General features: G+C 50.4%; 5 protein-coding genes across 5 annotated transcripts; 4 read left to right on the forward strand and 1 right to left on the reverse strand.

The window, feature by feature from the left end:
- Positions 1-1,960: 1,960 nt before the first annotated feature.
- K444DRAFT_647827 (uncharacterized protein) lies at positions 1,961-4,023 on the forward strand (the record flags this gene model as incomplete). Its single annotated transcript, XM_024885387.1, has 2 exons — positions 1,961-2,051; positions 2,138-4,023. The coding sequence occupies 2 exons, from the start codon at positions 1,961-1,963 to the stop codon at positions 4,021-4,023; spliced, it is 1,977 nt and encodes a 658-aa protein (XP_024728758.1).
- Positions 4,024-6,301: 2,278 nt separating this feature from the next.
- On the forward strand, positions 6,302-7,493 carry K444DRAFT_647828 (uncharacterized protein; the record flags this gene model as incomplete). Its single annotated transcript, XM_024885388.1, has 2 exons — positions 6,302-7,376; positions 7,444-7,493. The coding sequence occupies 2 exons, from the start codon at positions 6,302-6,304 to the stop codon at positions 7,491-7,493; spliced, it is 1,125 nt and encodes a 374-aa protein (XP_024728759.1).
- A 3,253-nt stretch (positions 7,494-10,746) lies between these two features.
- Positions 10,747-13,033, forward strand: K444DRAFT_620980 (uncharacterized protein). Its single transcript, XM_024881808.1, has 3 exons — positions 10,747-10,987; positions 11,035-12,954; positions 13,015-13,033. Exons 1-2 carry the CDS (start codon positions 10,837-10,839, stop codon positions 12,666-12,668), a joined length of 1,785 nt encoding a protein of 594 aa, XP_024728760.1. The 5' UTR covers positions 10,747-10,836; the 3' UTR covers positions 12,669-12,954; positions 13,015-13,033.
- A 227-nt stretch (positions 13,034-13,260) lies between these two features.
- On the reverse strand, positions 13,261-13,975 carry K444DRAFT_637100 (putative secretory component protein SHR3; the record flags this gene model as incomplete). The annotated part of the gene is made up of 2 exons (XM_024884082.1): positions 13,261-13,835; positions 13,882-13,975. 2 exons carry the CDS (start codon positions 13,973-13,975, stop codon positions 13,261-13,263), a joined length of 669 nt encoding a protein of 222 aa, XP_024728761.1.
- Positions 13,976-14,432: 457 nt separating this feature from the next.
- On the forward strand, positions 14,433-15,082 carry K444DRAFT_637101 (uncharacterized protein; the record flags this gene model as incomplete). Its single annotated transcript, XM_024884083.1, has 2 exons — positions 14,433-14,732; positions 14,786-15,082. The coding sequence occupies 2 exons, from the start codon at positions 14,433-14,435 to the stop codon at positions 15,080-15,082; spliced, it is 597 nt and encodes a 198-aa protein (XP_024728762.1).
- Positions 15,083-15,990: the final 908 nt, after the last annotated feature.

Genomic DNA, 15,990 nt, shown 5'->3' on the forward strand with positions numbered 1-15,990 from the left:
GAGAGGCAGGCGCTATTGATTGCTAATTTGGTTCCCTTTGCTGGGCGTCAAATGACCCGTTTTCGGGCAATTATGTTGCTTTAAATATCTCGGGGGCCGGGGCGGGATCGCTGCTGCTGATATGCATGGGGCCGGGGAGGCTTGCAGCAAATGCACGCACGTTCGTGCAGGGAAGCCCACCACCCCGCAACGGGAGACACCCGCACAGCCGTTGCAATTGGCCCAAGCTGGTAGCAAGGGCCCCCTGCTCTATGAACGGCATCATCATTCATCTTTGCCTTTTGCCGCTCCTCGCTTCCTGTTTGGTTCCCGCGAATGACGCTAATGTAGTCTATCACAACGTCCTGTCCAGTTGCACCGCGCAGATGTTGCCTGTACCACCTCACCTGCGCAGCCAACCTGGACGTCGCTCGGAGCTTGAGCAATCATGGCTGCCATGCCCTGGTCAACCCTCAATCAGCCGTGAAACCCTCGTCGAGTTGTCCATCATTCTCGCCCTTCGGACGAGCCTCACTGGTCCATTTACGTGGCCAATCTCGAGCTGACCGCCCTTTGGCGCTACACGATTCGCCGAGCTCGAGATTCGAAGGCAGGATCTGCTGCTTCGGGCCCCGGGCACAGAGGAGCTTCGTTCCACAACTGACGAGTGAGGCTTCCTCACCGCCGACTTCGGTTGCGGCAGACAGTCACTTGCTCAGGGGCGGGAACGAGTCCTTGACAGACGCGGCATACGCCTGCCACTCAGGGTGGACTGACTCAAACCTCGAGGCCAGCCAATTTGCCTTTCTGGCCCTCGAATGATCCCCCAGAGCTGGTCTCTCATCTCAAGAGGCTCCAGGAAGCTGCGCTGCAATCTCGACGTCTGTGGGAGCTTTAGACGAATATGCAGGTAAGCAAAGACGAATTCATGGACGGCAGCAAGGGTAGCTATCGCCATGCATACTGTCCTGCAGAAAGCATGGACCAGCTATTCTTGGCGTGGCAGGGGGTCCATGACGGGGAAGGAGGCCGTCGGCAGCCGATGCCATTGTGCCATTATCCCACGCAGCCACTTTGCAACGTAGCCGGAGATACTCGAGTAAGCGAGGCTCTCATGCAGCAGGGCTCTGCCCACTTTGGGGCATCGTCCTATGCGTCCTGCAGCCGGCCTGCTTCCCTGCCGCAAATCAGAGGTGTTGAGTATTCGGGGGCGGGGCGGTTGGGCATGGGTTTGCATGACTCCATGAGGCGCCTCGCGAAAATAGCTCGCAATGCCCATGACCATCTGGTCCTCGATATCGACCTCCCCCAATCGCGGGCCACTTGTCTCGCGGCCTCGAGCTTGGCCCCCCTGCACAATAACTCTGGCCTGGGTGTGAATCCCGATTTGGACCCAACCATTGTTCGTTGTTCCGCTCGGATGTTGGTCCTCGAGAAAGTGTCTCTCGTTCGTGCTGGCTGACACCCATTTCTCCTGGGTCAACTTAAACGGCACCACACAGCTGCCTGATTCCCTTGCCCTTCTCCCGTCAGAAGCCACTAGCTGCACGTGTGCATGCAAGTCCTAGTAACCGGATCTGGCTGGCAGGAATAGTTCCTTCCATCTTAGTTGGTATCCAAGAATAGCTCTCTGGATAATCGATGGCTTGAGATGCATTTGCAGAAGCTCTCATATATAGATGCACCAAGACACAACCTCATAGGGTTTCGACGCTACGAGAGTTGAAGGCCATCAGTGTGAGTCTGTCCTCGTTCTCGCCCCTCCTCCGACCTCATCTCCTCCTCACCAAATATCAAAGACAAGCTGGACTTGCTTTGACCCGTCACTCATTAATAATTTAATCACTCCCCGGCCTCGCCAATTATCGACTCGGCATATCCTGGTCGCTCGGTCACGCTCTTGCCCCCACCATTCGCATGCGAGGTACAAATGTCAACACAACCCCCCAATCCGCAGTTGATGGGCAGAACGAACGTCGCAATGGCGGTCGCTCAGCAAAAGTCCAAGCCGGCTGCAAAGCCAAATTCGGCCCCGAAAGGAAAGATGCAGATGCATAGACGGTCGCGTACAGGTTTGTTGGACTTTACTTTAATTCTGGTTACTTTCCTTACTGTCGCCTCGTGCTCGCGTTCTCCTCGACTAACTCGGACCTCGTAGGCTGCTACACATGCAGACTGCGACGAAAAAAGTGCGACGAGGGCTCTCCGTCCTGCACTGCCTGCAAACATCTCGGGCTCCGATGCGAATACAAGAGGCCCATGTGGTGGAGCAACAATGATCAGCGCCGGCTGCAAAAAGACAATATCAAGATGATCATTAAGAGGAAGAAGCTCACCGAGAAGACCACCTCTGCCACCAACCAAGTCATGGACACCGGTGCAGAAACTCCCCCTGGGCTGTCACATTCTCTACCAACTTCGGCTACTTTTTCCGATCCTCTTGATCGCACTCGGTCAGCATCAATCGACTCCCAACTGTCACTCTTCGACTTCAATGCACCGCCACACATCGCCGACTACACAGCCTACAATGCGCAAATGCACTCATCTCATTCACAATATGCTTCAATGTACCCAGAATTCTCCCCTTACGAAATCGACGTCAAGACAGAGCGACAAATGTTCGTCAACGACATTCCCACCCGCCGCGAGTCGACAATTTCAACGTTCAGCACCTACCACCCACCCCCGCCTCCTGAAGCGATGCTGCCATCATTTCCAGTCGACAACGAGTGGGATGTCACGTACGACGAGCGGAGGGAATCTCTGTCGGAAGAGACTCTGAACACAAACCTCTTTGATTTTTGCCACGGTCCTCCCACGACCGTTCGCCAAGTTGCTATTGAGCTTGACGAGGGCGATCAGCGACTACTTGATCACTTTGTCTCCGATGTTCTTCCTACAGTCTTCCCAATTCTTGAGACGAATCAGCACGGATCTGCGAGAACGGACTACGTTCTGCCCGCTCTGCAAAGCAACAAATGTTACCTGCACTGCTGTCTCAGCATTGCGGCCCAACACTGCAAAGCCACGCTGAACATCCAAGGCGAGCAAATTGACAACGACATCATGCGCCATCGATATGCCACAATCTCAGAACTCTGCGAGGCGCTCAATCGCGACACCAATCATTCTGAGATTTTGGAAGCAACCCTTGCGATGATCTTCTTCCAATGCTCTGTTGGCAGACTCGACGACTCTCTCCCAGATATCCCATGGCACCAACATTTCCAAGCCGCCATCTCTTTGGTACAAAAACTCGAACTCAATCGCATGGTATCAGAATCACATGATCTGATGTCCTTCAATATGACGCTCACATCGTGGATTGACATTCTCGGATCAACCATCCAAGGACGCGCGCCAACTTTCGCCCACACCTATCGCGAAAAGCACCTCTCGCCAACCAATTCGTCGCTCGGACTTCGCGAACTCATGGGTTGCGAAGATCGTGTCATGTATCTGATTTCCGAGATTGCCTGTCTGGAAGCTCTGAAGAAAGACGGCATGGACGATATCCAACTTTGCCAACACGTCCACGCTCTCGGCGATCAGATTGGCTTGACCGAGATCGGAGACCCTGGACCAAAGATCCCATTCAACGCCAACGGTGTTCTCAGCCCAAAGCAATTGAGCAAGAACATGACTGCTGCTTTCCGAATCGCTGCACGGATTTATTTGTGCAGTCTTGTCCCGGGTTTCTCTCCGAGTCAAGCGAGCTGTGTCGGCTTGGTTTCCAAGCTCACTCAAGCGCTTGAATTTATCCCTTCTGGCCAAGTTGGGTTCGATCGCAGTCTCGTGTGGGTATATCTCATCGGTGGATCGGTCAGCACAATGGACTCTCCATTCCGCTCCTTCTTGGAAGAGCGCTTGTTGGCTCTCGGCGATCTGGCAAATTTTGGCAGTTTCGGCCGTGTTGCCTGCCTCTTGAAGGAAGTCTGGTCGCATGTTGATGGACGCTTAAGTCCTGGTGGAGGTGAAGCACACTACGTCTCCTGGAGAGACGTTATGCAGATGAAGGGCTGGGATTTCTTGTTGATCTAGAATCCACGCCGAAGGACCTTCGACTGGTTTGAAGGTTTCCTGGTACATCTATTGTGCTGCGATACAGAGTATCGCGATTCATTTCGACCGGACGTCGAGCGCCCAAAGCAGCGTCCTTAGAGACGACCGATTCAAGCATTGGGGTTAGACGGTTGAGCTGCGAAGCTCCGGGCTGGGCTAGGCTGGATAATAATATCCTTAATGGGCCCCCCGATTGCATCATGAAATGGGACGAACTAAGATCAACGAATTTGATCTGATGGGTGGGACCTGTGGTGACAGGTGGAACGGTGCATCACCGGGTGACGACTACAACGACGAAATTTTCCTTGAATCTACTCTCCTGTTCTAGTACAATAATCGCTCGCTCAACAAGAAAGCAAGCATATTTGGCATACCCACAGCAACGGCGTTTTGGTTGGGGTTTGTTTTTAATTTGCTTCGGGGCGTTTGATGGCTATCAACACCAGAGCGCAGCACAGGGCTGCGACTAGATTACATTCTACAGAGGATGGAAGGAAGGAACAAGAAGCGTGTCTCGAGGACTCTGAGAGGAGAGACATGGAATAGTGGGAACCGATGGAGTTCCGGTTCAGGGGCACAACAGGTTCCGCATCATAGGGTTTTTACGCTTTTTGTGTAACTTGATGATATAATTGAAACGATCCAACCCCTCCATGGCTCCGATATGTGATGCTGTGAAATGTTCATCCTGGTGAACGAACGTTCCAAGACCTCCTGGTATAAGTATGAAAATATTTGCCAGTAATGTATGATCTGTAATAGTAGTGAAGGCCCATTCATATACACAATACAGAAAATCATATTCAAAACCATGAGTCAAAAGGCTCCTTCGTCGAAACCAAGAATGTCCACGTGATCCAGCACCTCTGATCCCTAAATCTTACCATTCGGTCAACTCAACCTCTTGAAAAGACGATTTAAACTCTTTGTTGCATATCGCATCGGCAAAGTACGGCTCTCGCAAGTTGCCAAGTTCGTATTCCAATCTATTTGTTCTCGTTCTTCACGTACGTTAACTCGCATGTGATGGTTCGATTTGGGGTTTTCGGGTACGATTTTTTTCGCGGGCGACTCCGACTAACAGAACCTGCAACAAACGGCGGAAAACGCACCAGCACAACAGGCCTTGTGACGCGGAGACGGGGCCGACCAGGTGATCTGTGGATCTTTCGGACTGAGCTGAGAAATATGCATGCATTCCCGTGATCTGGGTTGTCTGGTGGTTTTCGTGAGAACGGATTCTTGCTTCGCCCGCCCTGCAGGTCGAGGATTCAGGACCGACAGACTCTGAATCGAATGTTGCGGTCGTGTGACCTGGAGGAAGGAATTCCGACTGGTGAGGTCCGTCGCAGGCCGTTTCCTCTGCTTCGGTTCAGCTCATCTTGTACTGGCATCAGTCATCCAGCCAAGTGCGTCCTCTCGGATGGCCGAATTGCCTTGTTGGGCCGCGATACGTCTCAGAGGGACCATCTTTGCCCGGACACCTGCTTTCTCTGCTTATCCAGAATGCCATGAAGACGTCCCAGCCTATCGCGCGTGTCACGGCACGGGGCCGCATATGAATGGCCAATTACAGCCGCCAGTGGCGAGGTGTTTCAAAAAGTGAAGCGCGACGTTGAAGCGAAGTCTGAACAGCGCTTCGCAACCTCTCGTTGACAACAGTTACGGCCTCTGAGAGACTGCACTGCCTCACCACTTTAGGCTCGCCCAAAGCGCCGTCGATAGCCTGTCCATTTTCTGGCCCCTTGAACCGCCGGCGTTGAAGAATCTGTAGCTATTCTAGCACCCCAGGAGCTATTCGAAGATACACGGTCGACGCGCGAAGGCCTCCCTGTTGGAAAGATGCGCTTCCGGACGCCTTTACCGCTATGGAACACGTCCGATGACGAAGGTGGGTGGTGATCGGGTAGGGACAAAGGAAATCGTTGTGGGTTAAGAACAGATGCCGCTTCTGGACCGTTCGTTCATTGTACCCTGCTGTTTCTCGAAATGTTTCTTTGTTGATTCATCAAGTCATATACTGCTTCGGAGTCATTGTCGCAGACTCAAACCGGACATTCGTGGAATCACACCTGTTCACTACGTCGATATTATTCATAGTGTAGTCTGTCCCTTTCAGAGCTCTCCCACAATTCCCTACATCAACACCACAACTGCTCTGAAAGTTTCAGTGTTATCTGAAGGAACAGTTACTCTTTCAACTAACGTGGGTGGCATTATGAGGTCGCCTCAAGGATTTGGGCAGTCGCTGCTCATGGCAGTCTGCCTTGCGAGCTCTGCGGCGGCGCGTTCAGCACATAACCTTTTCGAGCGACAAACGGTGTCTGCATGTCCTGTATCAAATTTCGTTCCTTGTTCTCGAGCTGGTCTGCCATCAGATTTCTGCTGTCCCACGGGCCAAACCTGCATACCGCTGGCCGCGAATACCACGGTCTTGTGCTGTCCTAACGGCTCAGACTGTACCGTCATCAAACCGATCGTTTGCGATATACAACAACAAAATATCACTGCACATCCAGACAATACCTTGAAAACAATAAAGCTTAATGTGGCTCTGCCAACCTGCGGGTCCAGTTGCTGTCCGTTCGGCTTTACCTGCAACACAACCGGAAACTGCGTAAAGAACGCGGACCAGACTATCCCACCTGAAGGAAGCACATCTTCAGCACCATCCTCAACAGCGACTACCACCTCAAAACCCGCCTCAACACCCTCCTCCAACACAACCGCCCCCCTCCCTCTCACAGCACAATGCAACAAGTTCCCTGCGATCGCCGTCGTAGCAGGTTTCTTCCCAGGGCTCGCCCTCGGCGCTGCTCTCGCCCTCCTTATTGCCTCATTTGTAGGCCTTCATAAGAGAAAAGAGCATGTAAAACGCCGCTCCGGCTCCTCCTTCGGGAACATCTCAGACCCGCAACCCACGAGCGACATGCGCACCGATTTCCTGCGCAAGCCACCTCCAACACCCTCGACCACACGCAGCGCGCCGACCCGACGAAACACAATCCAAAGAGTGCGCTCAATATTCGGCAAATCGCCGTCTCCAAACGGCCTACCAGCTTCTCCCGCACCACCAATGCCGCTGAATATAAGAAGGCCGATGCCACAGGAGCAGAGGCCCGTGACACCGATCATGCAGCGCGAGCCGAGTTATGAGGATATCAGTATCTTCACGGACGGCAACACGGCGAGCAGTTTAAGAGAGCAGGGACGGCAAAATGGGAGGTTGCAGGGGGGAGGAAATGATGTGAGGGCGAGCCATCAGACTACGTTTAGTGATATGATGGATCGCAGTGGTGTGCCGCCTGCTGGCTTGAAGAAGAATTCTCGTGAGTCTCCACCGCCTCCCCCTAGATGGGTCTAGGCCCCCGAACTCAAGCTAACTAAATTATCTAGCGTATGTCTACAAAGGCTCGCCGACGTACAATTCGCCGGGGAGTAAATGAGGCAGATGAGGCTCTGGGTAATGATATGGTTTACAGATTTGGCCAATTTTGACGTGATTTTTTTATCTTCAGCGAGCGAGCGAGCGTGCGGCATTTTGCATGGTGTTGGTGGATCTTTTTATCTTACTGTTCTATACCTTCTTTGTGAATATATTTCTCCTTCTGCCATTTTCTCTTCCCTTGAAGGAAATGTGAAGTCAATTGCTAGTACTTACCGTTTTGAAGGTCCAAAAATATGCCAGCTTAGGAGTAAGAGCTGCCGTCATTACTCTGCGTACAACGTTATTCCAGATAATTTCAATCTCGAAGGGTTCGGGCCCAGTCATCAAGGTCTGCTCTTGAGAATGTTCCTCGAAATCTAATACGTTCAAATTCCCAGCCTTGGGCCAGAGATATCGCAATGTATAAACATTTTTGGGACATTCTGGTGATATAGGAGTTGTACGCGCAATTTTGAAAACAACATTTATCAAAAAAAAAAATGTTTCGGAATGGCAAAACAGTTCGGCACACCGCCTTCTTTCGAAGGTCTTATGTTACGCATGCTTACATCTGCCCCGGTTTCCCAGGTAGAGTGGATATTAAAGAGCTCCTCTTAACCGCTCTAAGTCACCGGACATTCGCTAACGTACTTGGGGAAGTGAGGTACCGTTCGGCCACGAAGCCGGTGAATTGGAAACAAGATATCTTATTTCATTACATACGTGCTTAACTCAAATTTTAACAGCCACGTCACATGTCCTACGTTATTCTTTCAATTGTTTCGTGTTTAAATTGAGGTTTTCCGTTCAACTTGTCACATTCACATTATTCATAAGCACGGTCATGGAAAGTTTACATTCTTGCTTTTTATCGGAAACATCAATGTATTGAATTGATATCTTTGCAATCTAGCTTGGATTTTGAATTCCACTCCCTGATATACCAGACATCAAATCTCAGGAATTTTGTTTTCGTTTCATTGCACTCTCAAGATCAAGCTACACGCTTGTACTTGTGCCGTTGTCTCCAGGAGGCGGACGAGGCACATCCTTCCTGCCAAGCTCGACTGCCACGCCAAAGTCGACGAACCAGGCAATAATGAAGCAGAAGACTATAAACCGCGTCGGGATCACCGACTTGTGTGTCTTTATCCAGTGCCTTCGCTCTCGTCGTTCTCTTCGTTGTTGACTTCCGGGACTGGGAGACTGGGGTTGTTGCGCAGCGGGATTCTGGTTTTGGGTCTGATCCTGATCCTGATCCTGGTTCTCGATATCTGTGTTCGTGAGCCGACCGAGTGGAGCCCATGAAATTTGCGGGGGTTACGCGTGCTCATTCCGACTCTCTATATCTATGTTGGAGAGAGCCGCCCCCGAGAGCGAATTACTTTCGATCTCGAGTTGCGAGGGTCCGGTTTGGACTTGATCTGGGGTCTGGAGCACCAGGAGGGTCGAGTCGATCGATGCTTACTCGCGTGCTGAGGATTGAGGCTGTGACATGATGATGGATTCGAATGAACTTTAAGTAGTGGCCAAGCTGACAATAAGGCATGAGGCTGTCTGATTCTTACATGGGAGTGTTCTGAACAATAAACATGATATGATACCTTGGCTGATGCCGTTGACTTTATTGTCCTGAGTTGGTTTCTCTTTCAAGGAGACCCTCAGGTTAGCTGTTCAGTGATATGGGCTGTTCATGGAAAGCGAAATTTGATTTGGTTGAAAATATAATAAATTCTTACCTGTATTCGTAATCTTACGCTTGGAATCCACGATCTGAAGTACCGGGCATCATATTCAAGAGTTCCAAGAGGTTCTGTTCCACGGGCCCCCCCTAGTATAGACTACAGGTGTGCCCGTCTTCATGACAGTATTTCGAAACCGCGTTGACTAACTTGGTAATACCGACTGCAACAGTAATGGCGACGCACAGGATCACGAACACGAGTATGGAAATTAACCAAAACTTCTTGGTGCGAAAGTAAGGCTTGATTCGATCCCATCGGGATCTGTAATCTGGTGTTCGAGATCCGTGGCTCTGGTTCTCGATATCTGTGTGAATGGGCTGAGGCACTAGGGGCCATGAGATTCGCGAGGGTTGTGTGTGGACTCTGTCTGGAGGTTGGAGGATAGAATCCGTGGATATGTATTCTCTTGCCAGGGGTTGATAGTTTGTCATGGTAGATGAAGATGATTTCTGGATAGATGGGGAGCCAAGCTAACCTCACAGCCTGTTACCTGCTTCTTACATAGGAGTTGTCTGAACAATGAACAATGATATGTTTCCTTCTTTGTTGTGTTGACTTAATTGTTCTGTGTGGGATTCTCTTTCATAAAGAGTCTCCGGAGTAGCAGTTCTAATATGGACTGCTTACAGATACTAGTGTTCAGTAGAACTTCCTTCCACTCCCAGACCCTAATACGGAAACGTGGAGTCAGGTATGAAAAACATGGACGCTCGAGCATTTCTTGTCAAGCGGATTTGTTGGGAAAAGGAGGGTTGCTACAGATTACTTGCAGTTCCAACTTAAAAGCCCGGGAATAGCCTCAGCCATTCAGCCATTCGTCGTAAATATAAAATTTTTGAGTCGTCTGATGGGAAGCAGCCAGTCACTAGCCAGATCAGAAATGATCCTGTCACATTTCGGGTCACTCACAATCGATCTGCGGAACGAAAGAGTAGGCAACGTCCACCGCATTAGAAAAAGTGACCATGTACTTGACTAAGATGGCGGGCTTATGTGGATTTGGTCCTAGATTCTGTGTTCAAAGCTATGCCGAAGCGTCTAGTGTGCCCATCCATCTCTGGTGTACTTTTCATGGTGGTCTTTCTGATAGCGTGATCTGAGGAAGCAGAATCCAATGGCTGATTTGGGCTGAATGCCGCCGAATTCAGTTGTTTCACAGTGCAGAGGAGAATAAAAAACCGCCTCTGAGAAGTTTGACACTGTTCCAAGAGACGTCACCTAAGACTTACCTTCTACGCTTCTGAGACTGGACCCTTCCCGCTTCGGATAGGGGACCGACCTTCAAATAGGGCACCAAGCATCTGGACCTTCAAAGAATTCCAGCAATTGCAAGCACTACGCAAAAAAGAACAATTCTCCACTTCCATTGACCAAAAACGGCTTCTAGCATGTGCTGCATCATTCCATTTCTACTGACCGAGCGATTTGTTGATTTTACGAGCCGAGTTTAACCCAGCAACCGAAAGGGGACCACGACCGCATTCACTTTTGAATGTTCAAATCACCTTTCCGCCTCGACCATCGGTTGGTATCGGTGTGACACATTTATCGACCATAACTCTTCCTCCTTTTTACATCTACGCACATAGGAATTCCCCCATCATCAAGACCCCAGCCATGGCTCGAGCAAAAGCAATTCTTGCGCCGAGACCCAAAGCGGCGACCAAGGCACCCACCGCCGTCTCGCAAAATGTCCGCGGCGATCATCTCGTTGACTTCCACATCTTTGCGGACTTGGCGCCCGAGCTACAAGATGCTATTTGGGAGTGTTGAGTCTCCTTCACCTTATATATATCTTCTACTAAACCTTCACAGTTTCGTGCTATTCGGCGCCCGAAATCATTCCCATGTTCATCAACGACCGCACCTTCAGGTTCCAGTTCAGAGAAGTACCTACTGTTCCAGCTGTACTTCAAGCAACCTCTGGCGCTCGCGCAATTGGTCTCCGTCACTTCACCTTGGTCAAATTCGAAGAGCTCAACCGCAATTCTCCTCGCCATCCTCCACAGCCTCACGCCCAGCCAGCCCAACCAACCCAACCTGTAGTCCAACCAATCCCATGGCAGTTTGCACCCAACCATGTCCAATACCTTCAGAATCAGCCTCCATGGCACAATGGCAACCAGCTTCCTCAGGCGACTCAGGGACATGGATGGGTGAATATTCTTCCCGGCCCTACGCAACCGGCCCTCCCGACAGCCACTCCTCAAGCCCCGAATCCTTTGGCACCGGCTACATATAGCGCTCAGGCTGCCATTCAGGTTCAGCATAATCTACAACATCAAGGCGCTATCCACCCACTCGGACAGCAAGGTACACAAGTTCAAGGTGCTATTCAGCCATGGTTCCAACATCAGGCTCTCCAGGCTCTCACAATTGGTGGAGGTCCTCAGCAAACCACCGGCCAATCATTGGGACAGCAGAACATTGCTCAACACCAGCTTAATCAGGCGCAGAGTTCATTGGGAGGAAGTTTCCAGTCAACATTAACAGGACAACAAAGCTTCTCCCAGAACGTCAATCATTACCAGAGCATGTACGGAGGAAGCCACCAGACAACTGCACTAGGAGGACCAAGCGTCACACACAACACCTCACAGTATCAGAGCCCATACGGAGGAAGCTTTCAGTCGACTCCACCAGGACAACAAAATTCCACTCAGCACAGTTCTCAACCTCATACCACCGGGCAACTTACCACAGTTCAAGCTTTCAACCCGCCCGCTGGTGCCGTTGCTGCATCTGTTGCCTTTGCAGGACATACATCCACTGCCGTCGTTTTACACCATAACCATCCTCAACGGCGCGTGCTTCCGGCGGATGATGACTCCGACAGATACTTCTACGTCAACCCTGGCAGTGACTGCGTCAAATTGCAAGTCGGCACAGCTACAAGATACCACTATCCCACATATGTCCTCACGCAATTCCCCCAAATTTTGACTCCTGTCAGCGATGAAGGCAGAAGCGCTTATCTGCAACATATGCAACAAGCTTACACTGCGCCAACTCCATTTCCCGGTCCTGGCAGACTTCCAGATTTCCTTTCAAACATTCAACATCTTGCCGTCAATCTCGAACTCGCTCCATGCCATGCAACCATGCGATCTGATGGATTTAGGATCTGGCTGCAGAGACAAACAAAGGATTTCTGCGAGGTAATCGTCAAGTCTACAATCGCAAAGTTTCCAAAGCTCAAGAACTTGGATTTCCTCGTTGAGGGAGACTTCACTCATCGTGCGAATGATCGAATGGTATTGAGACACTACAAACAAGCTCCCATTCAGGAGGAAAATGGCATTAATTTCGGACACGCTGAGCTGGGTCTTCTTGAGATGGAGATCAGAGTCTGGATGATGAGCGAATATATGGGCAAGCATGGACCCGAAGGCCCGGAGGTCAGAATCGTTGTCCTTGTTCCTCAGCACTATTCCCAAACAAAGTGGTGATTGAAGAATTAAGGCACTATTCCCAAACGAAGCGGCAGTTGAAGAATTGAGATGTAAAAATAGTTGATGATACCTTTGAGCAATTTTTCGAAAGGAAAAGCAAGTATGACAGCATGGCGTTGGATGGTGGAGCAAACTTTCAGTTTCTAGAATACCAAGGAATGCAAGAGCAATGAATAGTCAGCCTTCCATTCCCCTTCACTTGCAATTCGACAGCATCGACTTGGTAGAATGAACCGTGATTCGACGATATTTGACTGGGTACAACGAAGTGCGGAAATGTTGACTATGTAGAATGAGCAGCAATTCGACAACATTGACTGCGTAGAATGAACCACAAACTAACAACAATAAATAGGGCCGGGTTAACTATTTCTTGCAATTCGGCAACACCGACCTGGTGGATGATCCTAGACTAGTAACAATGAAAGGGGATGGGTCACGGGTCACCAACTTTCGCTAGGTGGAGTAGCGCTAGATAGTAAACAAGAATCGTACCTTTTCATTACCACTATCCACACAGTGCTTGCATAAAAGCTCATAAGCATAGAAGATATCATACAGCATGAAATCTCCACACTCCCACACGCAATCATTGCTTCTTCTTGGACGCCGATCTCGTCACATGTCCTCCACTCTTTTGGCTCTTCGCCTCCTTCTTCCCCTCTTGCTCCTTCTCGAACTTGGCAGCCTCGTCTGCGTCCTTCCGCTCAGCATACCATTGCCCAGCTTGCAGGACAAGGACACCAATGAGCACGAGTGCCAAGATGGTATTACTAGCAGCCAGAACTCTCAAGCTGTCTTCCCTGCCGACTACGATCTCGGTATCGCCTTCAGGCACGCCGTAAACACCTAGCGTCACGATTCTGAGGCCCTTGACGATATTGGTGATGTACACTATGACACCCACAACATATAGAACCAACGACGCGCCGTCGAAAAGAAGATTGGCCTCAGATGGCTTGAATAGCTTGATGAAGAAGCCGCAGAAGCCGACTGAGACGGCAATGTGTAGTATGCGCGGGATGATGGGAGGTGAGGCGTGCAAGAACTTGAGATGCGTTTCTAGCTGGTCGTAGTACGCAGCTGGCGTCTCAACAGAGGTCCAGAGGAGAGGATAGTCGTAAGGGAAGGAGGAGAAGAGCATCCCGAGGAAGAAACATGTTGCTGTTTACTTGTCAGTGAGTGATGTTTGAAAGGAGGGGGGGCTTACGGCCAATGATCATGAAGGTCGCAAACGAGTTTGAGGCCGAGTAGCCCTTGGGCTTATCGTAGGTCTTGAAGATCGAGCCTTTGGTTGGGTCCATGATTGTTTGCGCGCGAGAAAAATCTGCGGAGGATTCGTACGTGAGCTGCTTTATCTGTTGCGTGAAGTGGGGAGGGGTGGCTGGGCCGAGGCTGGCATGCGATGAGATGGCTTGGTGGTGAAAGCCAGATTTTGTGATTAAAGAGGTTGCTTGGGAAACGAAATGGTTCATATGAAGCTCCACGAAGAGAAGGAATTCCGGGCAGAGACGTGGTCTGTTGTTGATGGCAGAAGTGCGGCTGTCCACGACAAGAGCTTCATTTCGAGGTTGGATTAGCGTAGCCGCTAGCGCTGAAAGGGGAAGGAGAGCTTGGCTTTCCGGGGTGTCCGAAGGACCCTGAACTTATGACAGCTTGGGACCGAGGACTTGGCCACTCACAAAATCTTTTCAAATGTCCAACTCAAAAGTTGCACAATTTGAACAGAATTCACAATAAGATCTTCAAAAGCACTCCAAAATGGCCAGCACTCTCTTATGGGCGAGCTTTGCTGCCGCTGCCATTGCCATCTTATTTCTGGTCGCTATTGTTCAGAATTCCGTGGATGAGAGAAGCATCATTGCTACTCCGAACATTCCGCGAGAAAACGGAATTCTCACATCCTTTGTGTCGATTAAGATCAAGGCTTCAGCGGAGGAGGTCTTCGCAGTGATGGCAAGTTTTAAGGACTATTCGACTGAGACTCCATTTTCTGCGTTCAACTGGAAGAACGTGACCGCCGATGGAGTGCCCATGGTGGGCAGTACGGGAACTTTCAAGGTGAGAATACCCAAAGAGCCTGAGTACGTTGAAATCGGCTTACAAATTCCTAGTTAACTGTCGATGGCTACGGGTCCCGCAAAATGCAAGCGGAATTGACCCTCCTGGATCGTCAAAGCAAAAGGCTTGCTGTTCTTACTACCTCATTCATCCCCTGGCTTTTGGCTTCTGAGCGAGTTCAAGAGGTCGTGCCCATAGAAGACCACTCTGGCTACTGCGAATACCGATCTTGGTGGACGCTTGAAGGGGTTGCTGCTTACTACTTGCTCTTGGCTGCCCAGGAAGACTTCTGTGAAAGTCAGAAACGCTCTGCAGCCGACCTCAAGGACTTCCTGGAGAGACGGAACTAGACCGTAAAATGGTTTATCTTGCCATTATTTCCCCATCGTTTGCCGCATTTTAATCACAAAGTCGAATGCACTCTTCTTCTGGCACAGGTGCATTCAGTATCCAGGACAAACATCTTCACTCGCCCAGCCCATCATCATTACCGACGTCGCCAAAGCCCAAGTCCCACCATTCCTTAGCCGTACAATATGAGTTATTTGGTAATTGTCGAATTACTAATGATTGTCATTCACCTTATCCTCAAGGAACATAGGCACAGTGTTCGAAAAGGATAGTGGTTACATACTATTCATCCACAGGGCAACAAACCATTATACCCTCCACGAATCAAAAGAAGAAACACTCCAGGATAGCAAACTCTCCGGTTAAATTTCTCAAATGATATCCCCAACAGCAAAGCAAGAGAAGCCTCCGTTGAAGGACAGCCTTCACTGCCTTGTCTGCAGTTGTCGGGATGGGTTCAGGACCGCCTTGGTGGACATCTCTGGCTAGCTGTCCGGACTTCTCGTTAGCAGCATCAGCGCAGATAATGGTCCCCTCGCCAACTGGACGGATAAGGACTTCAGGCTGATAGTGGTCCGCACTACACATCATCACCCAGATCGCCTTTCGAGGGGTCTATCGAGCTTTCCCTCTCGAAGCTCATCCATGTTTCGGGGTCGTGAGATGTGCCAATGGCAAGAAATTGGAGCTCGTGGCTTTCCCTGCGACTATTTTATTTCTACACATCGTCATGAGAATCCCGGGGGTCGTTATTGAAGGTAGATGGACGGTGTGAGCTGAGATTCAAGTGTGGCCGCGTGCGGTGGACCCTCCGGGTCTTTTCCCAAGGCTCAGGGGAAGCCAGGAGGTTCAGAAGGCTTGGGAGTCTGAAAAAATATGCTTTGCCTCAGCAAAGGTTTGGAGAGGG

Source organism: Hyaloscypha bicolor, assembly GCF_002865645.1.
Source record: "Hyaloscypha bicolor E unplaced genomic scaffold K444scaffold_182, whole genome shotgun sequence".
NCBI classification, from domain to species: Eukaryota; Fungi; Ascomycota; class Leotiomycetes; order Helotiales; family Hyaloscyphaceae; genus Hyaloscypha; species Hyaloscypha bicolor.